Below are 25,300 nucleotides of genomic sequence, written 5' to 3'. Positions count from 1 at the left end.
CTGAGCAAATGACTTCACATGATATAATTTCCTCATCATCTTTCTTAGAATTTAAAAATATCCAAGATATTCAATTAAATTCATTGCAACAAATGGTGCTAAATTATTCTTGTTAAGAATGACAACATGAGGAAAAGAAAAGCAAAAGATCTCTTTGCAATATTTTGATATTGTTATTGATGTTGTCAAGTCACATATTTATTTTTGGCAGGTCACACATCACTCACTAATCACAGTCATTTTTATACAAGAAACTGATTGGAATGGAGTAGGATAAAGTCCACTGCATCTGAGCACCTTTAAAACAAAAAAGAAATCCTTTTAAAGAAGTCTGAGATGTCTTTTAAAAATAATTTGGCCAGAAAAATTCAGACTTAACACCTTTCTTCAAAATTCAGCTATTTGTAAAAATAGAAACATTTAGCAGAAGACAGCCTTGCTCATGCTAAAAATGCTCTGAAAATAAATTTCCATCTGAAATTTTCCTAGGTTTCTGCTAGTTTGTGCCTGAGTTCTCCTACTAGCTCACAGTGCCCTTCCTTAGAGTCTGATTCAGAAGAATTTGAAAATTTGTGTCTCCAGAAACAGACACAGACTGCCGTGTAGGTGGCTGTCCTGCTCACTTTTGGGAAGAATGCTGAATTTACAGGTTTGCAAATAGAATGAAGAAAAAAATCAGGTTTGAAATCGCAGAAATTTTTGGAAATGTCAAAATATTTTGACCAATGAATTTAAATTTTCCAACTCATTTCTACTAAGAAGTTATTGATTTCATTTTTGTTCACATTAGCGGGAGGAGACAAAATTTAAATGAGTATACAGGATAAAAATTTTCCCTCTAATCATCTGTTTATATGGAACCATAACAAAGATGTTTAAAACCTTCCAATAATGTGGACATAATGGGCTATCTCAAACAATATCAGAGCAAAAGCAGTGAACAAGGCAGAAAATACGTCAAAATATAGGAAATAAATATACTTTGAATAATATCATACTTGCTGTTCTTCCTCTGAAAATTCAGTAGGAGAAACCCAGAAAAATCCCCCTTCAAGAGTGTTTTCACTATGCATTTCTGTGGATGCAGTGTCATAGAGAAACTTGCCTTATATTTTGTAGATGTATGTATACATATTTATGCATGCTACTGGCAAAATAAACTTTGTTTAAATTCAATTTGTCTTAGAGTAGCACAGTATGGATTGATAGCTTAGTGTGATATGCAAGTGGAAAGATTTCATTTGGAATATATGTAAGCAAGTTTTTTAAAAATTCTGATTTAAAAAAATCCCAGATGCATCAGTACAATATTACTGATATTGTTTTAGCTTTCCTAATGAAAGTAAGATATTACTGATATTGTTTTAGCTTTCTTAATGAAAGAACTAAGTCTGCTATGATTGTTTATAGGTCAACCAAACACATACACTTAAAGTCCCACATAAAGAGAGAAACAGGATGTGGTGGACATCATGGTCTACATCATAGTCTACAAACTAAGTAGTATGGTCATCATCATGGTCTACAAACATAAAGGTCCGATAATTTGTTTTCAGTAATAGTACTTTTAAGTGGTACAGACAAAAATGCAAATTAATGCAGGAAGCTTTTGCACCTGAAAGCCCACAACTCTAACTTGAAATGCCATAAAAAATGCACATTAAAAAAACCCCTCTTTTTTCTCAAAATAAGCACAGGAATCAGGAAATGTAAAACTAGGAGTATGAGACCTTAACTCTGTTGCAAAGTCTGCACATACCTACTATGTGCTGTTATCATCTCTGCTATTGAATAGTTTAATAATAATATATTAATAGACAAATAATAGACAAATGTCAGCGTTACCTTCCTGGTGAGTCACCATTCTCATCAAACAAGATCATGTCCCCAGAGACCCCAGTAAAGTTAGTCTTCATGAGGGATTCCAGGAGTTTCCGACCATCTATGGGCTTCATGGCATCACAGAGGCCCACGTAGCCTGGGCACAAGGACAGCTGCATGTTGTGGAGCCCATAGGCCATGGAGTATATTGCATTGATAACAAAGCCCATCTTGGAGTCCTGAACATGCTGGGTCCTCAGAGTCATCTGGCCTGTCAGGGAACAAGCAGAGGGTTTAGTGAATTGGGCTGGGATACAGCCAGGTCTTCAGACATCTGCTGGTGGCTTAATTATTAACAGTGGGAAAGGTATTTTGAATGTCTTGAAAAGCTCATAAAAGATGTTTTTACTGGTACACATGCTGACCATGTTAGAATAAAAATGAAGAAAGGAAAGTAGAGGTTTTCTTTAAATATTGTATTAATCAGATGATATATTTCTTTCTGCAGCTCATCAGCTCACCTCACATATGTTGGTTTTAAAGTGCTGCTCTTTCATGTGTATTTTTAAAGCATGCACCTTGGACACTATAACATAATATATTAGGGAACCCAGAAACTTCTCTCCACCAGCAGAAATTTCTTCAAACCTTCAGAAATATTAGTTGAAGTGTTAATGCTAATAAGAGGTTTATTCCCTAGAAACCTTATAAAAAAAGTTCCACTTGTGGAAAATCAGTGAACTCTGTTGCCCAGAGAAGTTGCCGATGCCCCATCTGTGGAAGAGTTCAAGGCCAGGTTGGGGGGGGGCTCTCAGCAGCCTGATTTGGTGGAAAGTGTTCTTGCTCATGGCAGAGGAATTGGAACTACATTATCTTTAAGGCCTCTTCCAAGCCATTCTATAATTCTATGAAAACACTTGTTTCAGAGACATGGAGCTAATCCTGTGCAAAGAGAATGACCTAGGCACCATCCCTTTTTTGTACCAAAAGTTTCCCCCCATATTTATTCTACGTCTCTTGCTCTTCTCTCTTTACCAAGTGAGGATAACAATGCAATACAGATGAATACAGTAAAATATCTGTGAAGGGTTTGACAGTGTGGGTTAGGCAATGACTCTGTTTAGCCAGAATTGGTGAGAGTTTTTTTTTTTTGGCTTTCAAAACATGATGTTTACATATCTATTCTCTATTTATGCTTCTGTAAAATGCACAGAAAAAAGAAATTCAGCAGCACCTTGAATACCTTTATTTTTTATATCACACTGTTATTACTAACACAGATTTCCTCTGTTGACAGCACCAGGAGAACTAAGGAAGGGTAGGTTGGAGATTTTCTTTCAGCTGCACTCTGGACACAAGATCTTTAATACTGGGGAAGTGAGAAGAGTCAGAGATAGAACAACTACATCAATGGTGCTGGATATTTATCTGACACTTAGAAATATTTGTCTCTTGAGGCAGGACAAACAAAAAGCTCTATTAGAACATTTGCTCTGCTTTTATCAACCAAGCAGTGACCCAGGAGCTAGGGGGTCCCTTGTGTGGGCAGCCCAGAGTAAAGGGAATGTAAATAACTTGTCCACTCAATTAGAGTCTGCCTGCCACAGAGGCATTAGTGAGGGGCAGGGATGGTGCTCACACCTGCCCATCTGAGCCCCAGAGGCAGCACAGTCTGAGAAGTATTTTATGCCATGAGAAGATTGAAGCACAGACAATATTTTTCTTCAAAGAAATGAAGGCTAATATATGTCTCTCAGGGTGGCACTCATCTACTTTAACAATATCCATCCAGAAGACAGGAACCCATTCTGATGGGTAGACACCTTTATTGGAAAAGGGTAAGAATCTCCAGCTGGTGATCAATTCTGGCATAAAGCAGCTATGACTGCATACAAGCACACCTTTTCAGTGGTGACCAATGACATCACCCCACAGTTCTAATCACTAAAATCTATTGCAGCACTGGAAACACCGGGAAGGGTAATAAAACACATAGTTGGAACTAAAAAACACTGTGTAGAGGTCAGAAAGTAAATGAGAGAACTGAACGATTCCTTTTTCCCCTTTGTTTTATGTGGAAGCTGGCACCACCATTTCCAGTCAACCTCAGGAACAGTGATTATTAACATTTTGGAAGGCTAAACAATACAAACTTGAAGTATGTTAATGAAAAAATAAACTTGGAAAAACACACAGTGCTGCTCATTTGTTCTGTTCTACCAAGGTATTTCTTTTCCCTAATTAAAAATAATAGGCATAAAACTGCAACAGTGGCGTACATGTAAACCCATATTAATTGAAATTAAGTGGAAAATTGAACAAGCATATTACACTGCAATACATAACACTTGTTTTAACCAATTATTCATCCACAAAATTAGCACCTTACACACCATGCAGTTAATTACAGTAGCCATTAGAATGAATCAGATTTGCATTGGCAATATTATTTATCATAAAACAATATTTCAGCTGCTTTATTGCATATGATTGCTTAAAAATCTAATAACTTGCTTCTTAATTCTTACTCTCCACTGGGCTTTGTGCTTCAATTTTATGAAATTATTATTCTGATTTTCTTGAAACACTGAACCTCATTCCGTTCACCTGATGATTTATAATGAGGCTGCTTAGCTCTTCCTAGAAGCTGGTGGCAATTGTCAATGGAGTTGTGAGGGATTTAGCTGCTGTGAGAATTTTAATATACTTCCTGCAGCTGCAGAACACATTCACCTGAGAAGTCAATTGCCTCACTTGGCCATATACAAATTCAACCGGCCAAAGTCAGTTTATAGTACCACAAGATTCTGTATTTGAGGTAATATCACAAAAACTAAGACAAAAGAATTCTTTCTCTTTTTATTATATTGTAATAAAGCCTTAAAAAATGCCAGCATTAAAAAAAACCCAATCAAAACCAAATCTAAAAGTTACTTTCCATCCATTTCACAAAGTATTTTGGCATGCCAAACTTGAAGCATATAAGTAACCCTTACCCCAGTAACCTTAGCAGTGGTTTTAAGGTCAAATACACAGGCTAAAAGGTAGTATCTCACTCAACAACAAAACCAAAAAAAAGTAAAAATATTTTAAATCTATCTCTGCAACAATTATAATTTAGGTAGCCTTAAACACATTGTTCACTCAAGAGTTCTTGCATATTGCTCTTGCTGGAACTCTAGCACATGTTCTTACCCTTATTATTCATCCATGAGTGCTGTCTTCAGTAAAGAACCTTTCCTGACACAAGGTTGTGACATGGAACGGTGGCACAGATGAATTTAATGGGGATGACAGTGTTTGGAATATTTCAACCTATTTATGAATCTATGCTGAAGTTTTTAAAAGGGCACATAATGATAGGACAAAGGGGAATGGCTTTAAATAGAAAGAGGTCAGGTTTAGAGGAAGAAATTTAAGGTGGCAAGTCACGGGAACAAGTTGCCCAGATTAGCTGTGAATGCTCCATCCCTGGAAGTGTTCAAGCCAGGCTGGATAGGGCTTTGGTCTAGTTCCCCTCCCCATGGCAGGGGAACTAAAACTACTTGATCTTTATGGTCTTTCCTTTCCAATCCAAACAATTATATTCCATGATTCTATTGTATGATTAACTCTATGGAGATGGCCCTGCACTAAACTCCTCATCCAAATTTGTTCTTTTCTGTTGTCAAGTCTCCAAAGCACACAAATATGTAGATGATGAAAAAGAAACATGTTCTCTCACCGAGAAAGTGATTCCAACTAGCAACGGTTAATTTCTTGGATCTATTTAGAAACAATTAGTGTACTTACAGGCAGTGATCCAAGAAAGCACTTATGGATGCTGTTAGTCCCTGCGCATGGTGAGCCAGCTCTGGACTGCTTCCCATGCTCCAGAGCTACTCCAGCAGCTCCCAGAACTGGTGGTCCTGGCTACCAGAGACTAATAAAATAGTTCTTCTAGGAATGATCCCCTTCTTCCAAATATGGAAAAAAAAACCAAACCAAACCTACATCTTTGCAGCAAATTCTGAAATTTGGCTACTGGTTCTACTACTGAGCATGAAATAAGCATTCTTTAATAGATTTCATTATTGTATACATTTTTGATGTAAAACTTCATTCCTCTTTTTTTCCAGATTTTAACCCTCAAGGAAGATGAAATACTATTTTTTTTGCTTGCCAGCTTGTAATACTACAAAGCCTCATCAAGCAAGGATGTTAAAGAGTGCAAAATTACTATGGCTAATATGCTATTTCTGCTTTTTAGCTTTTCCAAAGATGACAATACTTTGCATTTTAAAGAATTAATAAAGGGTAAAAGGAAGAGCGAAAATACTTTACATTCCAGGCAATCCCTCAACCCCTTATTTCATTCCCTGAGGAGAAATAGGAGAACAAAATAAAAGACACAATATGGGAGAATATTTTTTTCAAAGTGCAGAGCAATTTGCTTACTTTGCCATGAGTTTAGCACTGAAATGAAGGGAAATTGTTAGTTATTATTATTATTATTATTATTATTATTATTATTATTAACAGTAACAACAACAACAATAATAATAGCAATAATTTAAAAATTCTCAGTGATCAAAAGGTTGTTTATTACAAAGTCATAAGAGGCATTACAATGAAAACCACAGGCATATCCTACCGCCTCCAATTATTTCATAATGTTTCTCCATGATTATATCGCAATTTAGTTTCTCTATGATTTCCCTAAATATGCCATTAAAATATTCAGTGATTCTTTGTGATAAGTTTTGTTTTGAGGGACAAGAGGCTGACAGAGATGAGATCTAGTTTTGCTGGCAAGTATGTCCCACATTCACATTCTGTTCACCGTACTTTAAGTCCATCAACCAATGTGTTTTCCTTTACTTTCTTTCCTTTGCTTTAGTGAATTTCTTAAAAAAAATCAGGACAACAGTAATATTTCCAACAAAACCATGGTAGTGTCTATCTTCTGCAGGATCTAGTGTGTGGCTTCTTATCTCTGTCAGCAGTCCATGTTGTCCCTGTTGTGCTCCTTGGGAACACGTGTAACTTTCCCTGGATCTATATGCTCTGGATGACATGCCACCAAGTCAGTCATCCCAGAAACATGCACTGAAGAAATGTGTGGTATCTGGTAAAACAGAGGAAAGGTTGTACACGAGAACCATATTGTTCATATCTAGTTAAATTGTCCTTGTTTAAAGATATAGGAAAAAAATCTGATTTTGGAACCTTTTCCAGAGTCTATTATCAGAGCTTTCTAGCAAAGCGATGTGAAATGATGAAGTAACTTTCAGTTCTGTATAATTTGTAAGGTTCTGGGTGTATTTTTCTACTAAAAAATCAATTGTAGTAGTTTATTTATTTATTCGTTTCCCTATTTTAATTTATTATAGGCTCTTGGACTGAAGAAAAGAGGCATTTTTTGCTCTGTGGGAAATTTCATGCAGTTTAAATATCCTTTTTCACCGGGAAATGTAGTTTTGATGTTGAGGCGAAACACATAGCATAAAACTGAAACAATGTGAAGGTAAATTAAAAGCTTAACTCAAAGATTTTCAGTGTTACTGAGATAAGAAAGCCAAAAAAAAAGAAGACCCATTTTAATGCTGCTATGGAACATTTTTAAAATTTGACAAGGAAGTTCCTTCCACTGTAATTCCCTCACCCAATGCTTTTGACCAGTTCTAACTCTCACTCTTCTTAAATGAAAGCCAGCATCAGGACTGTTACATTTTACATGTTGAGTAGCACCAAAATGTTGAGAATGACCGAGAGACCAAATTCAATGTACTGAAATCCAGAGATGACTTTGAAAAGATTTTTTCAGAGTACTTATCTGACTTCGGTGTTTTACATCTATTTAAACCTATACAGCAACTGCTATCTCAGAACACTCACAAATCTGCTGAGAGCCGGACCTTCACCCCTGGGTGCCCACAAGACAGTGGCAGTCTGGCTTCTCTTGTCAAGTTCAGTATGATCAGCAAAAAAGAGTAGCAGCAAAAGGTAGTCCTAGGAGAAGGTAAGTAAATAGATACCTATTTCTCCATATAATTTTCTTAACAGTACTATTATTTCTCTACACAATTCAGTTTCTTTGGACACAAATGGCAACAAAGCTCAACTGCTACAGGTGCAAAAGTACATTAAATGGTGGCATAAAACTCTCTATACTTGCAAACATGCTTATATGAAGTATTTTAATCTATATAGAAAGTGGAGCTGCTGAGAGAAAACAATGGCCAATTGAAACATCCAATATGAAATGTATATAATCTGAATAAATTTAGATATAAATTAATTTTTAAGGCTAGAGAGACATGATCCAGATAGCTACCAAGGCTCAGAAAGGCAGTTGGAAAACGAATTGCAATATAAGGAGGTCTTATCAGGTGTATCATCACGTACATCTAATATATTGAAGGAAGAAATCAGGGAAAATAAAGAGAAGGAAAAACAAATGTGGTTTTGTAGTCAGACTTTGGAGGACCTTGATGAATTCTGTAACAACAATGAGAAGATTCAAGCTATTAAAGTGTTTGAGTTACTGTTGTGTTAAATTCGGGATTAATTAATATAAAAAAGGCTTTCAAAAATATAAACCAGAGCATATAGCAGTTTTTAGTGTCACACTGCTTCTTTCTCTGAATCAAAAAAAATAGCAACACGTCTGTGTGGGCTCCTGGCTCAGATTATATCAGGCTGCTAGAAAATTCAGATCTGGACTTATGCCTTACAGCTGATTTGCCTTTGGAAATTTCTGGATCTGACCCAGCATCACTGTAAAAATAATAATAACCATGTTTGAGTTCTAGGTCTGAAATGTGGGGCATAAAAATGAGGGCTGGACCATAATTAGGCTTGCCAGTGCCCAAGCATGAATATCAAACTGAATGACACACAGGATTTATTCAGGAGAATTAAAATGCTTTCTAATTCACTGTTTAAAAAACAGAAATTAATTTTAACTTTGCTCTGCTTTTATTTGCCGTCTAAAAATAAAAGTATAGGAATGTTAAGTCTGAGGAATATGATGTTTAAATGTGACACATTCCTTAAAATATGGAAAATACCTTCCATTCTGACAGCACTTATGTTTTGTTGGCTGAGTTCTGATTAAACCAATTTTGGCATTAGAGCCTACATTTAATCAACAGATTTGCATGTTGCCGTGCAAAAGACTAGACAGTCATGTTTTAGTTCTTCATTCTATCTGGAAACCCAAAAGGGACATTTGTTAAACTAAATTTCTGTTCATCTGAAACCATGGACTTCTGTGTGTCCCTTTGTACTCATTAAAAATAGCTAGGAACTGGATGAGATTCAGCAAACAGGTAGGTATTTTTTGCACTTTCATTTTATGTGCACATTTGTACCTTTAGCAGAAAAGCTTTTCTCGTATTTATCCCAAATTTCCCTAATCTCTCTTTCTGCAAATAAACTCATTTATTCTTAATCCTCTTCTAAATTGCTTGGAAATACATTGGTCAGCCTTCTTTTATGAGAAATTTTACACCCTCAGGAAAAGCACTTTTATCTCAGAGAAGACACATGGTTAATTCATGAATGGATTTTGGGATTTTTGCACCCTTCTATGATGCACTCAGAAAGCTCTGCAAATCACTGCCAATCTCCTTTTCCTGGGAGCTGTAACCAGGACACCTGTACATCACTGTGTGTTCTTCTTCCCTATAAACCCTGTCTCTGGGTCCTTGCTCCCAGCCATGGCAGACATAAGCTGCCTTCCTTACTTTCAGTGCCCTCTACGTCTTGTTTGTGGCTGACCTTTGTCTGTGATGACCCAGCCCCCATGATTTCCCTTTGTTTTCTACTTCACTGCTTTGAACTGAAGTATTTAATGTCAGGACCCTGCTGTAAGTACCTGCACAAGTGACCTATCACCTTCCTCCAGATTCTTTTCCCACTGTTCCTTTACATGAAACTGCTATTTTTTTCTTAAGTCTGTAGCCTCTGCCAATCAAAGTTAGATACTGCAGATAATCAAAGTAAGATACTTCAACAGCATCAGCTTCTATTTATTTACTCTTTATTGTCTATGACTTAGATCACAGATACTTGGGATGAGTATTCTGGTATTGCTCTGTGTTTGAGTATCACCATAAATAATGCTGTTCCATCCATGCCTCCAGCTTTTGCACAGCATGGGAAAAATAATATCCATTAACAGTGCAGGAAAAATAAATAATTTAACGGACTGGTAAATGTAATAAATATGCTTCTGCTCTTGGTGACTTTGAGGACTTGCCTTTTTCCAGTACTGTCCACTGAGCCAGAATTTCACCACAAAATTATGTTGGGGTTTGTTTCTGCTTGGTGTTAAGATGCATTTTTTAAAACAGTCTCACCAGGATGAAAAGGTACTAGGAATTCTGTCTAAAATAAAGCAATAGCATAAACATCTCATCTTCAAAGGTCTAAAGGCAATAAATACCAAGGGATTAGATTAGCCTTTTGAGACCTGAAGCTGGTCACTGAGTGGAGTGAGTTACTCATCTAGATCAGCTAGCACAACTATTTGTTAACTTCTTTGAATTATGGTCTTAGATATTAAAAAAATCTCTGACTGGTGCTAGATGTGAAACCAACCCCAAATCTTGTAAAATCCCTAGTGTTTGGAGGCCATTAAATGTCTCCTTCTGCACATGCATTTTAAATTCTTTGTTCTGACTCTTGTTCCTCAGAGGTGGCTTGTAACAACTTTCCTGTGTCATGGAACTGATTACACTGAAAATCAAGTCAGATAAGTCTGTGAACTTCTCACTTTCTGTAGTGCTCCAGCTGGGCAGAAAGTCAATGTTCTTAGCAGCAACAGCAGTGACACGCATTTGGATTAGGCAAGTATGTTCTAATCTGCAAATGAAAAATGAGCTGGATGCTGAAATTTTCATCTCAGTATGAACTAAATCTATGTGTAGGAATGGAGACTTTTTAGTCCTTAATAGAAATGAATGGAAAAAAAAACCCTTTATTGTTTTTTGGATTCTCTTTGTTCGGATGATTTCATAATTTGATTATACGTATCATACTGAATCATGTATTAGTTAATAACAATACCTTCCCTGAAAATGTCTATGAATAGTTTATGTTAAAAAGTGAGAAAAATACTCACAAGTCACTGGAGATGGTTACAATTGTTTATGGCTTCATGTATTTTCTGTCAGACGGTTAAATGTAGCCTAATATTCTACTAGGCAGGATTCATCAAAGCAAATGAAGAGATTTTAACAGCTAAATTCATAGCTGGTGCATAGGTGAAGTCAGTTATTACTTAGATTTCAGCCACATCTTCCAGTGTTTATTTTCTTATTGAATAAACTTGACTATACTGTTAACCATTCTTTATGGTTTTGTGACAACACAACTGGATTACAGAGAGCAATTAATTTTGTTTCCCACTAATATAATGGTTACTGCCTTTTAAGCTTATCTTTTTATCTTTATTCCAAGAAGTAAAGAAGTGCTTGACTTTTGATGTAGAAAATAGGTTTTGATTTCTCTCCAGCATTTCTCAATGACCTTAACCTCATTATTTGTAATCGTAAGAAACACCTGTAGCTTAATTTTTTAGTGTGTTTGGGGTTTTCAATATTTTTTTAAATGCAGCTTCTGGAGAACACCATATATTTAGTTAAATAAAATAAAGGACATAGTCCTGTTTTCTTACCTGGTGAAATCAGAACCAAAACTAATTCCTCATCATGCAGAATCTCTTCATAAATGTGAAACATTTATGACCACTGAGGGCAAGTATCATCTTTATAATTGTGAAGTCTGGTCTGAGGGAATTTAGGACTCACAACTTTGACTGTTCAAAATAAATAAATAGCAATATAGGAATTGAAAAGATATAATTTTCAAATTCGTATGGGTGATAGGAAATGAGGCAGAAACAACAACTACCATGCCAATTTCAAATATTCATGGTAATTTTGACCTCATAGTCAAAGCATCAAATGTCTCACTCTTGCAATTCTCAGTGAATACATTTATGTCTGTCTTGCTGGTTAATCCACAGGAAATTCTACAACTACAAGTAACGTTTTTGCCCTACAGCAACAAGAGAGAATTCAAGCTTTTATAATCTGGTTTTAATTATTTTACTGTATGCATCATGGTCCAGCCCATGCCATGTTTTATTAAAATAAAACTGAAGAAAAGGAAATTAGAGCTATCTAGTTGGAAAAAAACCTTTTCTATTCATGATTTGCAAATCAGAAGATTTGGATTTTTGCACCTTTTTTTGTGTCTTTGACATTCCTAGGTTTTAGGAGCCTATTTGAGCTGTGGTTCTTTGTAGGAAAGCTTCCAGCCATGAGTGCTATTCACACCAAACAATTCATGCTTAATGATTGTCTTATATCCATGACTGGTAAATTCATGTATAAAATAATATCTCCCTGCACCCTCATGATAATTTTTCTGTGGTGGTGAATTTTATTTTAGGTTCTATAAAAGACTCTTTAGGCACTTACATTTCACAGTTCCTAATCTTTCACATAAAACATAAATTAGATTCTCACATCGTTGGTAAAAGGTAAGTTAAAAAAGAAGACAAAAAAAGTCAAATTGAAATGTTTTTTACATGGCACACTGATGGAAACCAGGTATTTATTACCCTGCATCCAGCTATGCACACTACATTGACATCTCAGGAAACAGGTCTATATTATCATGGGGAAATCAATGAAGTTTGCTGCTCAATATGCAGTAGCTGTCAATAGTGCAAATAAAACCTGTCTCAAACTTTGTTCGAAGGGTAACTGAACAAAAATAATGGGGAAAAGTGAGTAGAGTGTGGAAGGTGTCCACTGAGATTTTGGGATTCCTAGATTCAATTTACATCTCACTCACAAACTTCCTCTGAGACCTTGTCCAAATCAAAAGAAAGAATTTAAGATCGTTAAGTGGGATTTAGGTAGGAGTTTGTGTTGTGTAAATCCAAGACTCTGATCCTTTAGGATATTTCTTGGTCTCATGGGTGTGTGGAAGATATTCACATTTTTACAAGGGAAGAACCCTTGGGGTTCAGAGCTGTGGTTGGGCGAATGCCCAGCACAGCACCACATTATCCCCAACACTGCCAGAATACCAGAATACTAATACAGTGGTATTAGTGACATCTCAAGGGTTGGAAATAGTTAAAAATTTGCCCGAGAGTTACAGAGCAGGAGAAGGGGCTTGTGAAACAGTCCTCCTAGCCTCAAAGGAAGGACTCTGAGCCCAAACAAAGGACCCTTTCCAGATAGTCTGGGGTCTTCTTGCTGAGGCACTGAGTTGGTTCCTGCTGAGTCTCTTGCCATTTGACTGGTGCCACAGGGCCCCATACCCTTTGGAATGCAAGACATGGGTGCCAGTTCACAGTCTAGACGACATTAGTACTGCTTGGCATCTCATGAAGTAAAGAGCAATTAACAGAAGTAATAAATAAAAAAGAACAAAAACAAGCCTACAAAATCCCAGAAAAATGTACCACATCTATCTGTAGTGCAGAAATGACAAAATGTGGGAGTTTTTGCTAAAATTAGTACAATGGAATGAAAATAATCAGCTCAAAATGGCATATCCTGAAATGACCCGTGGCTGAAAGAAAACCTAATGACACCTTTCAAATCACCTTTTTTCTGAAGTTCATAAATACTCATCACTGCCATAAGGGCTTCAGATTACTTTTAGTATATTAGCACTGTTATTGCTTTTGTGAGCCAAAGCAATATGATCAGCTTTTTTTTCTGAAAAGGTACATTTTGTACCTTTTGCACCTCTGTACATTTGCACCTCTGAAAAGGTGGTGCTTTGTGTTGCAGCATTTTTGAAAGTGTTTACATGCCTATGGAGGTGGAGTAGCATCAAGTTTTTCAAATACAGAGACCAGTTAGGTACTGAAGCTCTATCTGTTTCTTTAGAAACCTGAACATTTAAAATTGTGCTTTTTATAACTTTGAAAGCCACAAGCATGGAAATTAAAGCTTCTTCTCCTTCCAATCTGACTCACTGTTTCACCAGACCATGCTGCATCAGCCCAGACCTTCATTCACATTGTTTCACTCAGCAGAAGCAATAAATTCACTTACTTGTGCAGGTCTTGTTGTATTTAGGGTTCTCTTGGGGAAACCCTTCCAAGCGACACTGGAACCTGTGCTGCCAAAATTCCTGAAACCACGGGTTCCGATGGTTGGTTTCTGGCCGGAGCTGTAGGTAGTAATCATCAAACCATTTCACGTCTGGGGACTGCAGCTTGATTGTTATCCCACCGACAGCTTCGTTCTGGTACCCTTCTGTCACGTCATACCTGTCTGCCCAGCCGTCACTGTAGGGGTAAAGGAGAGGGACACCACATTGGCCATCCAAAGGAATAAGAAAAGAGCTTCCTAGGCATTGAAAATCAGAGCCTAGGAGCACACACACTAAGCAGTTGTGGTTCTGAGTGGAGTCCTGTAAAGCACCTGTAATTCTTCCAGAGGAAGAATTCAGTGTTTTACTTACATTTGCTTGACATCGGGACCTTCTACTTAAATTATCTATTCCAAATCCTCCACGTATGGTAATTGAAACAATGTTAAAAGTCACAGATCCTGAAATCTGCTGTATATAAGTGTATCTCTGCATCAATTAACCTCACTGAGGGGAGAAAACCTTGTGTTCAGCGTTTCCCTGACACTGGGTTGATACTACTCTTGCCTGGGAGGAGAGGATGTGGCTTTGGGGACAGGACCTCTCACTGTGCAAAGGGCAGGGCTGTGTTGCAGACCATGTCCCTACTTCTTGAGGAAGCACAGCACAAGGAACCAGAAATAAGTCTTGAATGGGCTGGCACTGCTCAAGCAGAAACACCAGCACGGAGACAACATGACATTGCATCTGAAACAATTAATTCTCTCTGTGGACATGGCTAATGAAGCTGGGCAGAGCATTATGCAGATCCAGGTGTTGCTCCTATTTCTTTGTTGCTTGTGGCTGGAGCTTTATGGAGTTGTGTGATACTGTACTGTACACAGAATTTTAATCCCCTTCTGTTAACCTTTCATCTTGCAACACGCAAACCACAAGGAGACAGAAGCAACTGACAACCCCACTCAAACAAAATATCACAAACATTTAGGGTAATTGCCCTCTCCTCATTTCACAATGAATTCTTCTGGAAGTACTGCCATTTATGAAGTTTCACTCAATCCTGAAAATGTACATATCTTATTAGAGCATTTCAGATTTCTTCTCTTTTATCATGAACATGATATTTCAGTTTTTCAAAGCTCAGAGACTTGGTGAAGAATCTCAGATTAGCATTTGTCCCTCCTCTAAGAAGTCACTGATGTTGACTATAGAGAGTACCTTTAAATCCTAAAAGTTGAGTAATTGAAGGATGAAAAATAAACTCAACTTGTCTTATTTTACATCTTCATGATTTGTTTAAAGCTAGCCCTTCTGTAAGTTAGTCATGCTTTAAGTGATGTAGGTGACCTTTATATGTGTGGATCTGTTCTCTTTTGATCATTCACTGCCTGTCTTAAACTTTTCTTCTGTACTGCAGAATGGGCAGGAATCCTGCTGCAGACACCTGGTCCCCAGTGCATTCCTTAAGCTGTGCATTCAGCTGTCCACACAGAGCAAACACATCCTCAGAGAGTGACTCCTGCACAAGACACTATTTCAGCAGAGCCTGGACTCTTGACTATGTCTTCCTAGCACAGCTGCAATGTCAGTAAATAGCAGCTTCACCATGGGGAAAAAAATATCCAGTGTCTGGAATCAAAATGAAAGAACCATTTAACATGCTTCAGATTTCAAATGCACTTATTTACTCAGCACAGAAGAGTAAAATATGCATTCAAAAAAGGAGGAAGATAAGCATTGCTGTTTAGCTTGAGTATAACACTTGGAAAATTTACCTTCCAGCTTAGGGATTAATACCGGTGTTAATGTTCCCAACTGCACTCAAGAGTCTCAGTAAGACAAACAGCCCCCACTTCCACCAGGAATGTTTACTGGACAGATTTAAATCCCATTATGGGTTGTTTTGTGATAAAAGCCACAGAAGGTGTTTTAAATTTATGACCGATTTAACCTTTCCTTTAAAAGATGCATCTTGTTCTTTGGCAAGTTTTTAAAGCAGTTTTATCCACCCTCATGAAACCTGACAAGTTTTTTAATGCAGGAAGTAATAGGCTTTGTAGTGTGGGATTTTTTTCCTTAAACTGGGTGGAATTTGAAAGAATTAAAGCCATGCTGTCAGTATCCCAGCTTTATGAGTTGTCCCATAAAAAAAAAACAAACAAAAGAAAACAAAATAAACCCCAAAACCCCCAGAAAAAACCCCTGCTTTCTTGTAATTAATTTCTTTATAATTTTCAAAGGTGTTGATTTGTAGATTTAATCCAGGAGGGTGCTATAAAATTTACAGAATTACTTTATGATTAGCTATCCCTCCAAGAAGATTTGCAACAGAGATACCATTTTATACCTTTAAATTATTAAAAAAGATGGAAATGACAACTTTTTAATGACAATTACATAACCCTCCTTCTCAACTTTTCTGCAGGAGAGCTTCTTAATTCAACAGAGCTGCTTCTCATTCAAATAAGTATTTCAGCTTAGCTTCTTGAACAAAAAGTGTTTAGGAATATTCTATAAAACCTACTCAAAGTACATATTGTACAGACAACAATGTAGAGATAACAAAGGCTCAGATGGACAATGTGGAAAAGCAAATGTTAAACTACTATTCCAAAATTGGTGAAAGTGAAGTATTCTACAGGATAGAATGACTATTTAAAAATCTAGTTTGTTTCAGAGGTGAAGGGTGAACCAAAAAGTGAGATGATCTAGAAAACAGGCTTGGTTGAATTAGCTGAAGATTTATAGGCTAAAGAACCAAACACAATACTAGGGAAGACGTGCTATTTGTCTTCAGGTACATCAAAGCATGAGCTAAAAGATCACAAGTTGTTTATCATATCGAGATAAGCATCCAGGACTTAAACTGAAAAGAGAATGACTCAGACAGCAGGAAATTTTCCTCACAGCAAAGAGAATGAGGAACTAGAATAGCTTGAAGTGAAGACTCTTAGGAGTGTCACAGAGCAAGACAGACAAGCATCCATCTGATATAAATGTCCCTGCCTGGGTGAAGGGATGGCAGTAGGCTATCTGACTTCTTGACATCCACTATGCATTAGTAGCTGTTGAGATTTGACATATGTCTGGGAATGATGATTCCGTAAAACCCAGCAGGCTAGACAAAAAATTCAGAGAAATTTAAAACAATAACTCTCCTTCACAGCTCCCCCAGCTTCTTGTAGTGTTTTGCCTTAGTTATTTTTTTCATTATTGTATTTTTTCTCTCTCTGTAGTTGCTACGGGAAGCAACAAGGAAGAGAAATTTATTTAGGCTAAATGATGTGTTAAAGCTATACACACAGCTAATTCCAATGATGCAGTCAGGGTAGGCAGGAGTGTACACTGGGTTAAAATAACTCTTAATGAAAATGAAACTGTTTTATCTCTCTTTTATTGGGTGAAAGGAAAGTTTCTACATCTAATCCCCAAATAACACTGTCTCAGTATAATTAAGATAATCCTTTGAGGTTTAAAAACAGAAAAGAAATTCTACATTCCCTAATTTAGACATTTTGGTTGACAGTCTGAAGTAAACAAAGGTCTGGCAGTTTAAGGCCACTTTCTCAGTTTTGAATATCCATAGCACCAATTCTGTAATATTGACCCTATATGTAAGACTTGTGACTTCCATAGCCCAAATGACCTTTGTCATGGGAAACTCCCAAAACCAATGAGTCAACGATAAGGTATCATATTTGAACAACTACAAAATGATTTGCCCAAACTGACATGCCTACACACTAAATAGACACAGATTTAATTTTTACATATTACAAGTCTTTTATACTTGATTAAGCCATTTCTTAAATCTCAGTTATAGGGTCTATAATATTGATTTCAGTGAAAGTTTTCAGCTTCTTGAGAAGCCTTTCAAGGAAGTGGGGAAATTCTGCCACTTTTTAGGGACAGCTGGACTAAAAAAGTTTCAAACTGGAAAATCCAATGCTGATAAAGAGATTAAATAAATATTATAATTGACTATTTTTCCATTCAGTACCACAATATCCTTCAAGGACAACTTCAGATTTAAGTACTCCTGAACAATGCCAATGCCTGTTGTGGCTTTTTTCATTCCATGCAGTATCTTGGCAGAGTTGGAACTTTGCTGTTCTGGGAATCGAATTATGGTAAAAAATATACAACCTTTGATTTGAAGACCATTAACTATAGTCTGCTTCAAAATTTAGCAAGAGCGTATGTTGGATAACACAAGAGGGGCAGAACAAAGAGGTACACTGTGCAAATTGACAATCCATGAAACTACTGCAACCCTTTTCAGTCACTATTTTGTGAATATTTGACAATCAACTCCTTTTAGTTCCATTGTACTAATAAATTAAGCAACAGTGAGTTGCAAATATGATTTTTTTGACTATTGGAGATATTTTTCAAGCTATAGCTAACATTTCTTTAAAGCTGCTCACTTTAGAAAAAAAGGTTGTCATTGATAAGCTATCAAGGTATCAGGTATATACAATCAAGATCTATTAGGTATTATTAGGAATATACTATCAAGATATAAAGATTTTTTGGGAACTAACTAACTAACTAACTAACTAGAATGGTGCAGTTGTCTGCTCTAGGCTGCTGCCAGTCCAGGGTTGGAGAAGGCAGCAGGGAGAGGTCTAATGCTAAGCCAGCTACATCTGCAATCTGGTGGATGTCCAGGACACCAGCCAGAGGTGATGTTCCTGCAGAAGCTCCTCCCCATGCTACCTTGTGCCCTGTCTTTTTATTGCAGTTCTTTAGAGCATATAAAGCTGCAGAGATGTCTCATGGTTTGGTCCATTAAGTGATTCACTAGACTGAAAGAAAGTTTTCAGCTATTGGCTCTGGACAAATTATGATCAGTAAAACATTGTGAGTTAGTACCAGTGAGCAGGCAAACATAGCTTTAGGATTCCTGTGAAAATCACCTGGAAAATTCAGCACACATTCTACACCTCTATTTCTAAGATTAGACAAAATACTAAGAGACACAGGTGTGCAACAAAAATAGACTCCCTTTTGTGAACTCTTCCACTTATTTTTCTATGTTGAAAATGCAGCAGGGTCTTGGAATCAGTTGAGCTGATTTCTTTTTCTCTGAGGTCCTTTCAAGCTATAGCTAACATTATTACAGTTAATGAGTGCATTCATTAGGCTGTATACTGGTGTCTTTTTTGTTATGCAAAAATCTGTTTGTAGGCAGGCCACATAACAATGATGAAAACTGCTGTTCTGCCCACATCTATAATCACTCTCCTGCCAAAAATCTGACCAATAGCACTTGAAAATATATTTCTCCACCTGTGTAGGAGTTTTTGTCTAAGTGGCTTTAAAATTAATTTCACTGTATTTCTCTGCTCTTCCAAGGTTTTTTTCCATATATTTTAAAAGCTCTAAAAGTATTAAAGAGTCCTCATGCTCTTCTCAAAGCACTATGGGTCTTGCAAAGGTAAATTTGTTTGGTTAATACTGAGAGAAGGGTGGCACTGCTTTTGCTGAGCAGCTGTAAACTGATACATTTAGATGAGCTAATTTTATAATAACTGTTCATGCAATGAATTCTTGTTTTGCTGCCTGGCTTTTTTTAGATTGCAGTTACTCTTTTTTTTTTCCTTCTTTTTCATGTATTTTATATAAATAAATAAATTTAAGGGTAATTCAAAGGAAAGAAATTACTTGATTATTTTTAGGCAGTTTGGCCCACAGTTTTCTACAATGTGATAGCTAGAAGTAACTATGCAGTGAATTTGGCCAATACCTTACACAGGGGGTTACTGGTACTAATTACTTGCTGAGTATCCATACTTCCCCAAGCTGAGAAAGGTTGTGATGGCAACTTGAGGGATGGTAGCCTATAGCAACATCTAATTTGCATGAAAACAGAGAGTTTTGCAGCTGTGTTCATATCTAGTTCAGAGCTGCAAAGTAATTCAGCCTGACTGTATTCGGGTGCACAAGAAAAATACACTTTCCAATGTGTGATTCCTATTTCTTTACACTTACCAGGTGTCAAAGCTGACCATTTTTACTGAAGTTATATCTATATATATAAGTCATGTGAGATGCCCCCTAGATTGAGGGAAAATTTGCCTGAAACTCCTGAAAACACCAAGAACACTCAAATTGTGCAGTATGCTCTCTTGATTCTCAAATAATTCTTTCATGAGGAGAAGGAAAATATTTGACATATTTCCAAGAAGAAAGTCATTTTGGATGGCTAGAAAATTTGCTTTTCTTGGGATCAAATGCAAAGTTGTGCTACAATGAAAGTCCCTTACTTTTTTTGCTATGTTCAAACTAAATCAATTGTTTGTAAAGGTTTTGATGTTTGTCTAGGCTAATTAGACCCAGTTTTATCCAACTTTCCTCTGACAAGCTGATTTCTAAATTTGCTGTCACTCAGGGTGTCATTCTTCCTGAAGTGCCCAGCTGGTCCTTGTCTCTACAGACTCAGTGCTACCTTGGGATGCTCTGGTAATGCCGACAGTGTCATGGACGTGACTTGGGTGCTGCTGTCAGTGAGAATCAAAATGAGAGCTCTGTGGGCTAAAGATGAGAAGGCAGGGATTGAGTGTCTTCTTGTGATCTGAATAGACATAGGGATGTCCTATCCCAAGCTAATGCTTGTTCACATTCCAAGCAGGCAGCTCCCACACTGTGTCCAGTCTCCTGGCTATAGTTACCCAGGAGAAACTGATAAGCCTTTAATAAGGGGCAGGGAGGGAAGAGAAAGCAAACTTTTCATGACATGTTGTAAAAAAAGTAGTGGGAAGCACTTTTCTTCAGATTTTGCATTAGATAAGGATGGTTAAAAGAGAGTAAAACCAAACAAAGGGATGTGCCCTGTAGGAAAACCTAAAATTTCTTTGGGAACTGGCCATCAGACATCAGGACTGCTTCTTCACTGCTGTTTTACAGGGTAAAAAGATTACTTCATATCCTTGAAGTGTATTTTCCAAATGTTGCAGCAGCTTTTCTTTTCAACAATGTTAATGCTGTTGAGTCATATCTAAAATTCACTCTAAGCTCCTCAAACCATAAACCTCTCCTAGTGACAGCCTAAAAGCCACCACTTACATAATGTCAGCAACAGCAGAAAAAAAGGAAAGGAAAAAGAATGGTCCATGTCTAAAGCACTTCAATTTCATACGGATTTTTACTGTGAAAATACTGATTTTTATCTTCTCCAGAATCCCAAACTTCAGAATAGTTTCAGGGCACTAGAAAGTAGTATCCATTGCAGTATTATGTAATCTACAAAGGGTATATAAACAAATACCAAAAAAAGTCATGAACAGAAATCAGGGCTTGGCAGAAATGATAAGCAAATTCCTACTGTCTTCAAATGCTGTCACAAAGCTACTTTCTACACATCCCATGCCCCTGGAATGGAAACATATCTGGGATGACCCTAAATGCTGCAAGATCCTCAGTGTGTTCTGCAGAAGAGATATATAAACCAGTACTGCATTTCTACTCATGACTGGTCCCATTGATTCAGAGGATTTTTCATTACATCAAGTCCACCAGGACTATTTTATAGTCCTACAAAACCTATTCTGAATCAGAGTTATCTTACAATAGTAATTTATAGAGGCTGCCAGTGATGGAATGATTCCCCATTAGACATCCAACCACTACTTTTAGGGACATGCAACAACAATCTTTAAGATAAATTCAAACATAGGCATATGAATGAACAGATAACTGTGATGGTCTTACTACTTTAAAAATATTCCAGAAATGGAAAAAAAATGGTTTAAGGGAAGCCATTTACTTATTTGACAGAAAATGTAACACATATAATCATATGATTTCTATATGCATACATATATATTTTTTTTTCCTATGAGTGTATATTTACAGGATTTTCACCCTGAAAAGATGCATGCAATAATCAGCATGCAATAATCTCTCATGTCTGTGTGCCAGCTATTAAGTGTTTTTTTTTTAACATTTAACAGTTACTAAACTATGCTATGAAATATAATTCAAAAGAACACTTGAGGTGTTGCCTCTTGTTGCTGCAGAATAACATTTTAGTAATAAATAATACACTTAATGTATAAACAAGGAACAGTATGATTAAATCAGTATAAACTAATATATCTAGGTATTTTATAGAGAAGTAAACATTAAACAAAAATGAGTTTAAAAGTTAGTCAACACCAAATAAAATTTAAAGAAACATAAGTATATTTCATATTTCAGTAGCTACTCTTAATAGCAATGCATATGTTAACACTATACTTTACTATTTTGGAGAGAATTTGTTTGTGAATAATCAGAAACTTTAGGATGAACCGTTGAACATGGAACAGAAAGGTAAGGATGGTATGTTAACAATATTATTTAGGACCTTTTTTTGAAACCATGCCTACCTAGAAAGGTTGCACTGGTCTAATAGTACAGAGGTAAGCAGAATATTACTTTCTAAAAAGTCTTAAATCTCCTGACTTTGGTGTATACTCTAGTAGATCTAGAGGGTCTAATATAAAATTTCTAGTTGAACAATGCATAGCAAATTCTGCATGTGCAAAGATTTTAAAATGACAAATATTATGTAGGCTTTTTCAGAGAAAGAGTAAGTCATCTCAAGCCCATAAATGCACTAATTAGCACACAGTTAATCAAAAATACAAATAAAATAATATTCATAGTCTCCCAGGGAGTTAGCAATTTCAATAATTTTTTTAACATCCTGTCCAGCAAATGGAGGCAAATACAGCAAGGGAAACCAAGCTAGTGAAAATATACTGAAATTCTCCTGCTTAAATCAGCTGAAGTTTTGCCACTGACATCATCCAGGACTGCCTCTTGCTCAGATCAAGACATATCCCTCTAATTCAGTGCCTGCCCTCAGACAATATAATGCATGGTGATTGGCTCTTCCCATCCACTCATATTGGTATTATCCATGGATATAGAGAGAATTGAATTATAGAGCAGCTTTATAATCCCTTCATCTTCTAAAGCTCAATTCAGAATAATTCAGGTATCACAGGCTATAAACATGATGTTCTTCTAGTCAACTCTGTGAGGAAGACTCTAGACTGTCAGAAAAAGAACATCACTAGACAGTAATTGCCTTCAGAGGAAGAAAATGTGTCAAAGACCTTGCAGTCTGACTGCCTCTTGCTCTACAGCACCCAAAGCCACCTTCTTCTTGAAAAGAGTGGCTCATATTGAATGTGCTGACACCTCAGAGCTACGATGCAATATGTACATCACAAGGTTTGAGAAGTCTGTTGAAGGGATTTGTCACTGCAGCAAATCACAAATCTTTTACAAGAATCAGAGCTCAGGAATATATTTATATCTTAGTGGCACAAACTAATCTGAAACCAGAGTGACGTCCATTGTTTTATTTCTTTAAGTAATTGGGTCTCTGAAAAACCTGATCTAGTGAAAACCTGGCTAGTGTTCTTCAAACACAAGCCATTCTATGATTTTATGATTTCTTTTGTTGAAGCATTTTTTATTTCTCATTTCTACACATTTAGAACAATCATTTTCAAAAGCAAATGCACATCTATGCACTCAACTAATTTTATACCAATTACTTGAGGTGCCCAGAGCTCGGAGTTAGACATTTTAAATAAGTGACCATAACTCCCACAATGAAGGATTGATTTCTGTGTTGCCATCCACACAGACAAGATAGAACTTGCTTTACTGTGCTCAAACCAAAGCTCATGAAACCCAACAATCTCCCCCTAATGGAGTTCAGTAAAAAAATTTTATATGTAGTCAGGGCCCAGAAGAAGAATTTGAATAAGTTTAGCAAGCAGCAGCTCACGTGTTCTACCATTTTAATGGGTGAGAATTTATGTCAGCAACATGAAACAAAATAAGTCTGATTTGAAGTAGTCTTTAGGATCATTTCAATTTGGATGAAAGTAAATCATAACACCTGTTTACAATACCACTTTCCCAACAAGTACAGGAAATCTTAAAAATTCACAGCCAGTGGCTTCTTTACCACATCTTTCTGTTTTAGTGTGTCATTAAAAAAAGTAATTTCTCTCAGCATAAATATTGCTGAGATTTCTTTACACTGTCCTAACCCATGTGGAGGAGGAATATTTTTAAAATAAGGTGAGAGAACTCACAGATATGAAGCCCATTAGATCAGGACCATTAAATTTTCCCTAGTTTCTCTGTTCAAGTAGGCCTGATTTTCATTGAACAGCACATTTATGGCTCCTTTGTTGTATTGAGTTGACAGATATTTGCCTTAACAAAAATAGAATGAGACCCATGGGTAATCTGTACCCTGTGAAATTGCCTTCTGCATTAGAAATTTGCTTAAAAATACAAATAGTGAAAGTGTAAAGTTGAAAACAAATGCCATCCAGAATATATTGAGAGAAAAAGAATAAAAATGCGATGAGGAGATCATACTTCAAGTAAAAATGTATCACTTAACACGTATTCTGTATTAAACTGTAAGTCTACCAAGAAAGTATTAGTATGTACTTTTAAACTATTTTTGTTGAAATTACTGAAAACAATGCTTATACTTATGCAAAGCCCTTAAGACATCATGATCAGGCTTTAGGTTTCAGAGATGTGGCTGTGGTTACAGCCACATTTGAATCCTGCACACACTTGAATCCTGCAAGTGAAGTTTGGCAGCATCTCCATGTCTGTCTCTGAGAGCACAGTCTATCACTAGAACTGCTCACTCATCTGCAAACATTTAGATCTGGTCTGGGGGGTTTTGGCTTAAAATCTATTGAAACAAAGCTTTGAAAATAAAGGACTGTTAATGGCCTACAGGAAAAAAATTGGATGTGGGGTTATCTAAAAAGCTTAAATATCTGTTCTGCAGTACAATAACACAACAGGTTGTTATTTGACAAGTTCTTTCAAAAATTTCATTGAAAATACATTCCATAATTAACTTATGTACAGATCACATGGATGACATAAATTCAGGAAATAGTGATACAAAATCAATACCTGATTCTTTTTTGTAAAATAAATTTTAACTTCATGAACTGCATGCCTATCTGTCTTGCAATTATATGTCAGAGATTTAAAAAAATCTTAAAATTTGAAAAAAATTCATTGTTTAAAAAATGACATTTGAGATGTACCTTGTTTATATTTCCAAGTGACATGAAAGACATAGGGCAAGGTGCAATGATTCCATCAGCAATTTTTTATTACTTTCCTTAGTGTATCCATGTCCTAAACTAGTGATAAATTATGATACTAGGAACTCATCTATCATGATTTATCAGTTCATACATAGCAAGACCTTTCCTTGTGACAGGACTCTAAGTGAAAACCTCCAACTAAAATAGCAAAGTATGTCTCCAACTAAAATGGCTCACATATGATAATACATTTTGTATCTATTCCTCTGTAA

The 25,300-nt window shown here is 36.4% G+C and overlaps 1 protein-coding gene across 1 annotated transcript in view; it reads right to left on the bottom strand.

Moving 5' to 3' along the window:
- GRM5 (glutamate metabotropic receptor 5) overlaps positions 1-25,300 on the bottom strand; it is a 245,485-nt gene that overhangs the window by 47,279 nt on the left and 172,906 nt on the right. The window contains 2 exon segments of the mRNA XM_036387406.2: positions 1,846-2,092; positions 13,893-14,128. Coding sequence (XP_036243299.1) covers positions 1,846-2,092; positions 13,893-14,128 — 483 coding nt within the window.

The sequence above is a fragment of the Molothrus ater genome, chromosome 2 (genome assembly GCF_012460135.2).
Source record: "Molothrus ater isolate BHLD 08-10-18 breed brown headed cowbird chromosome 2, BPBGC_Mater_1.1, whole genome shotgun sequence".
NCBI classification, from domain to species: Eukaryota; Metazoa; Chordata; class Aves; order Passeriformes; family Icteridae; genus Molothrus; species Molothrus ater.
This window is presented reverse-complemented; position numbering and strand designations above follow the sequence as displayed.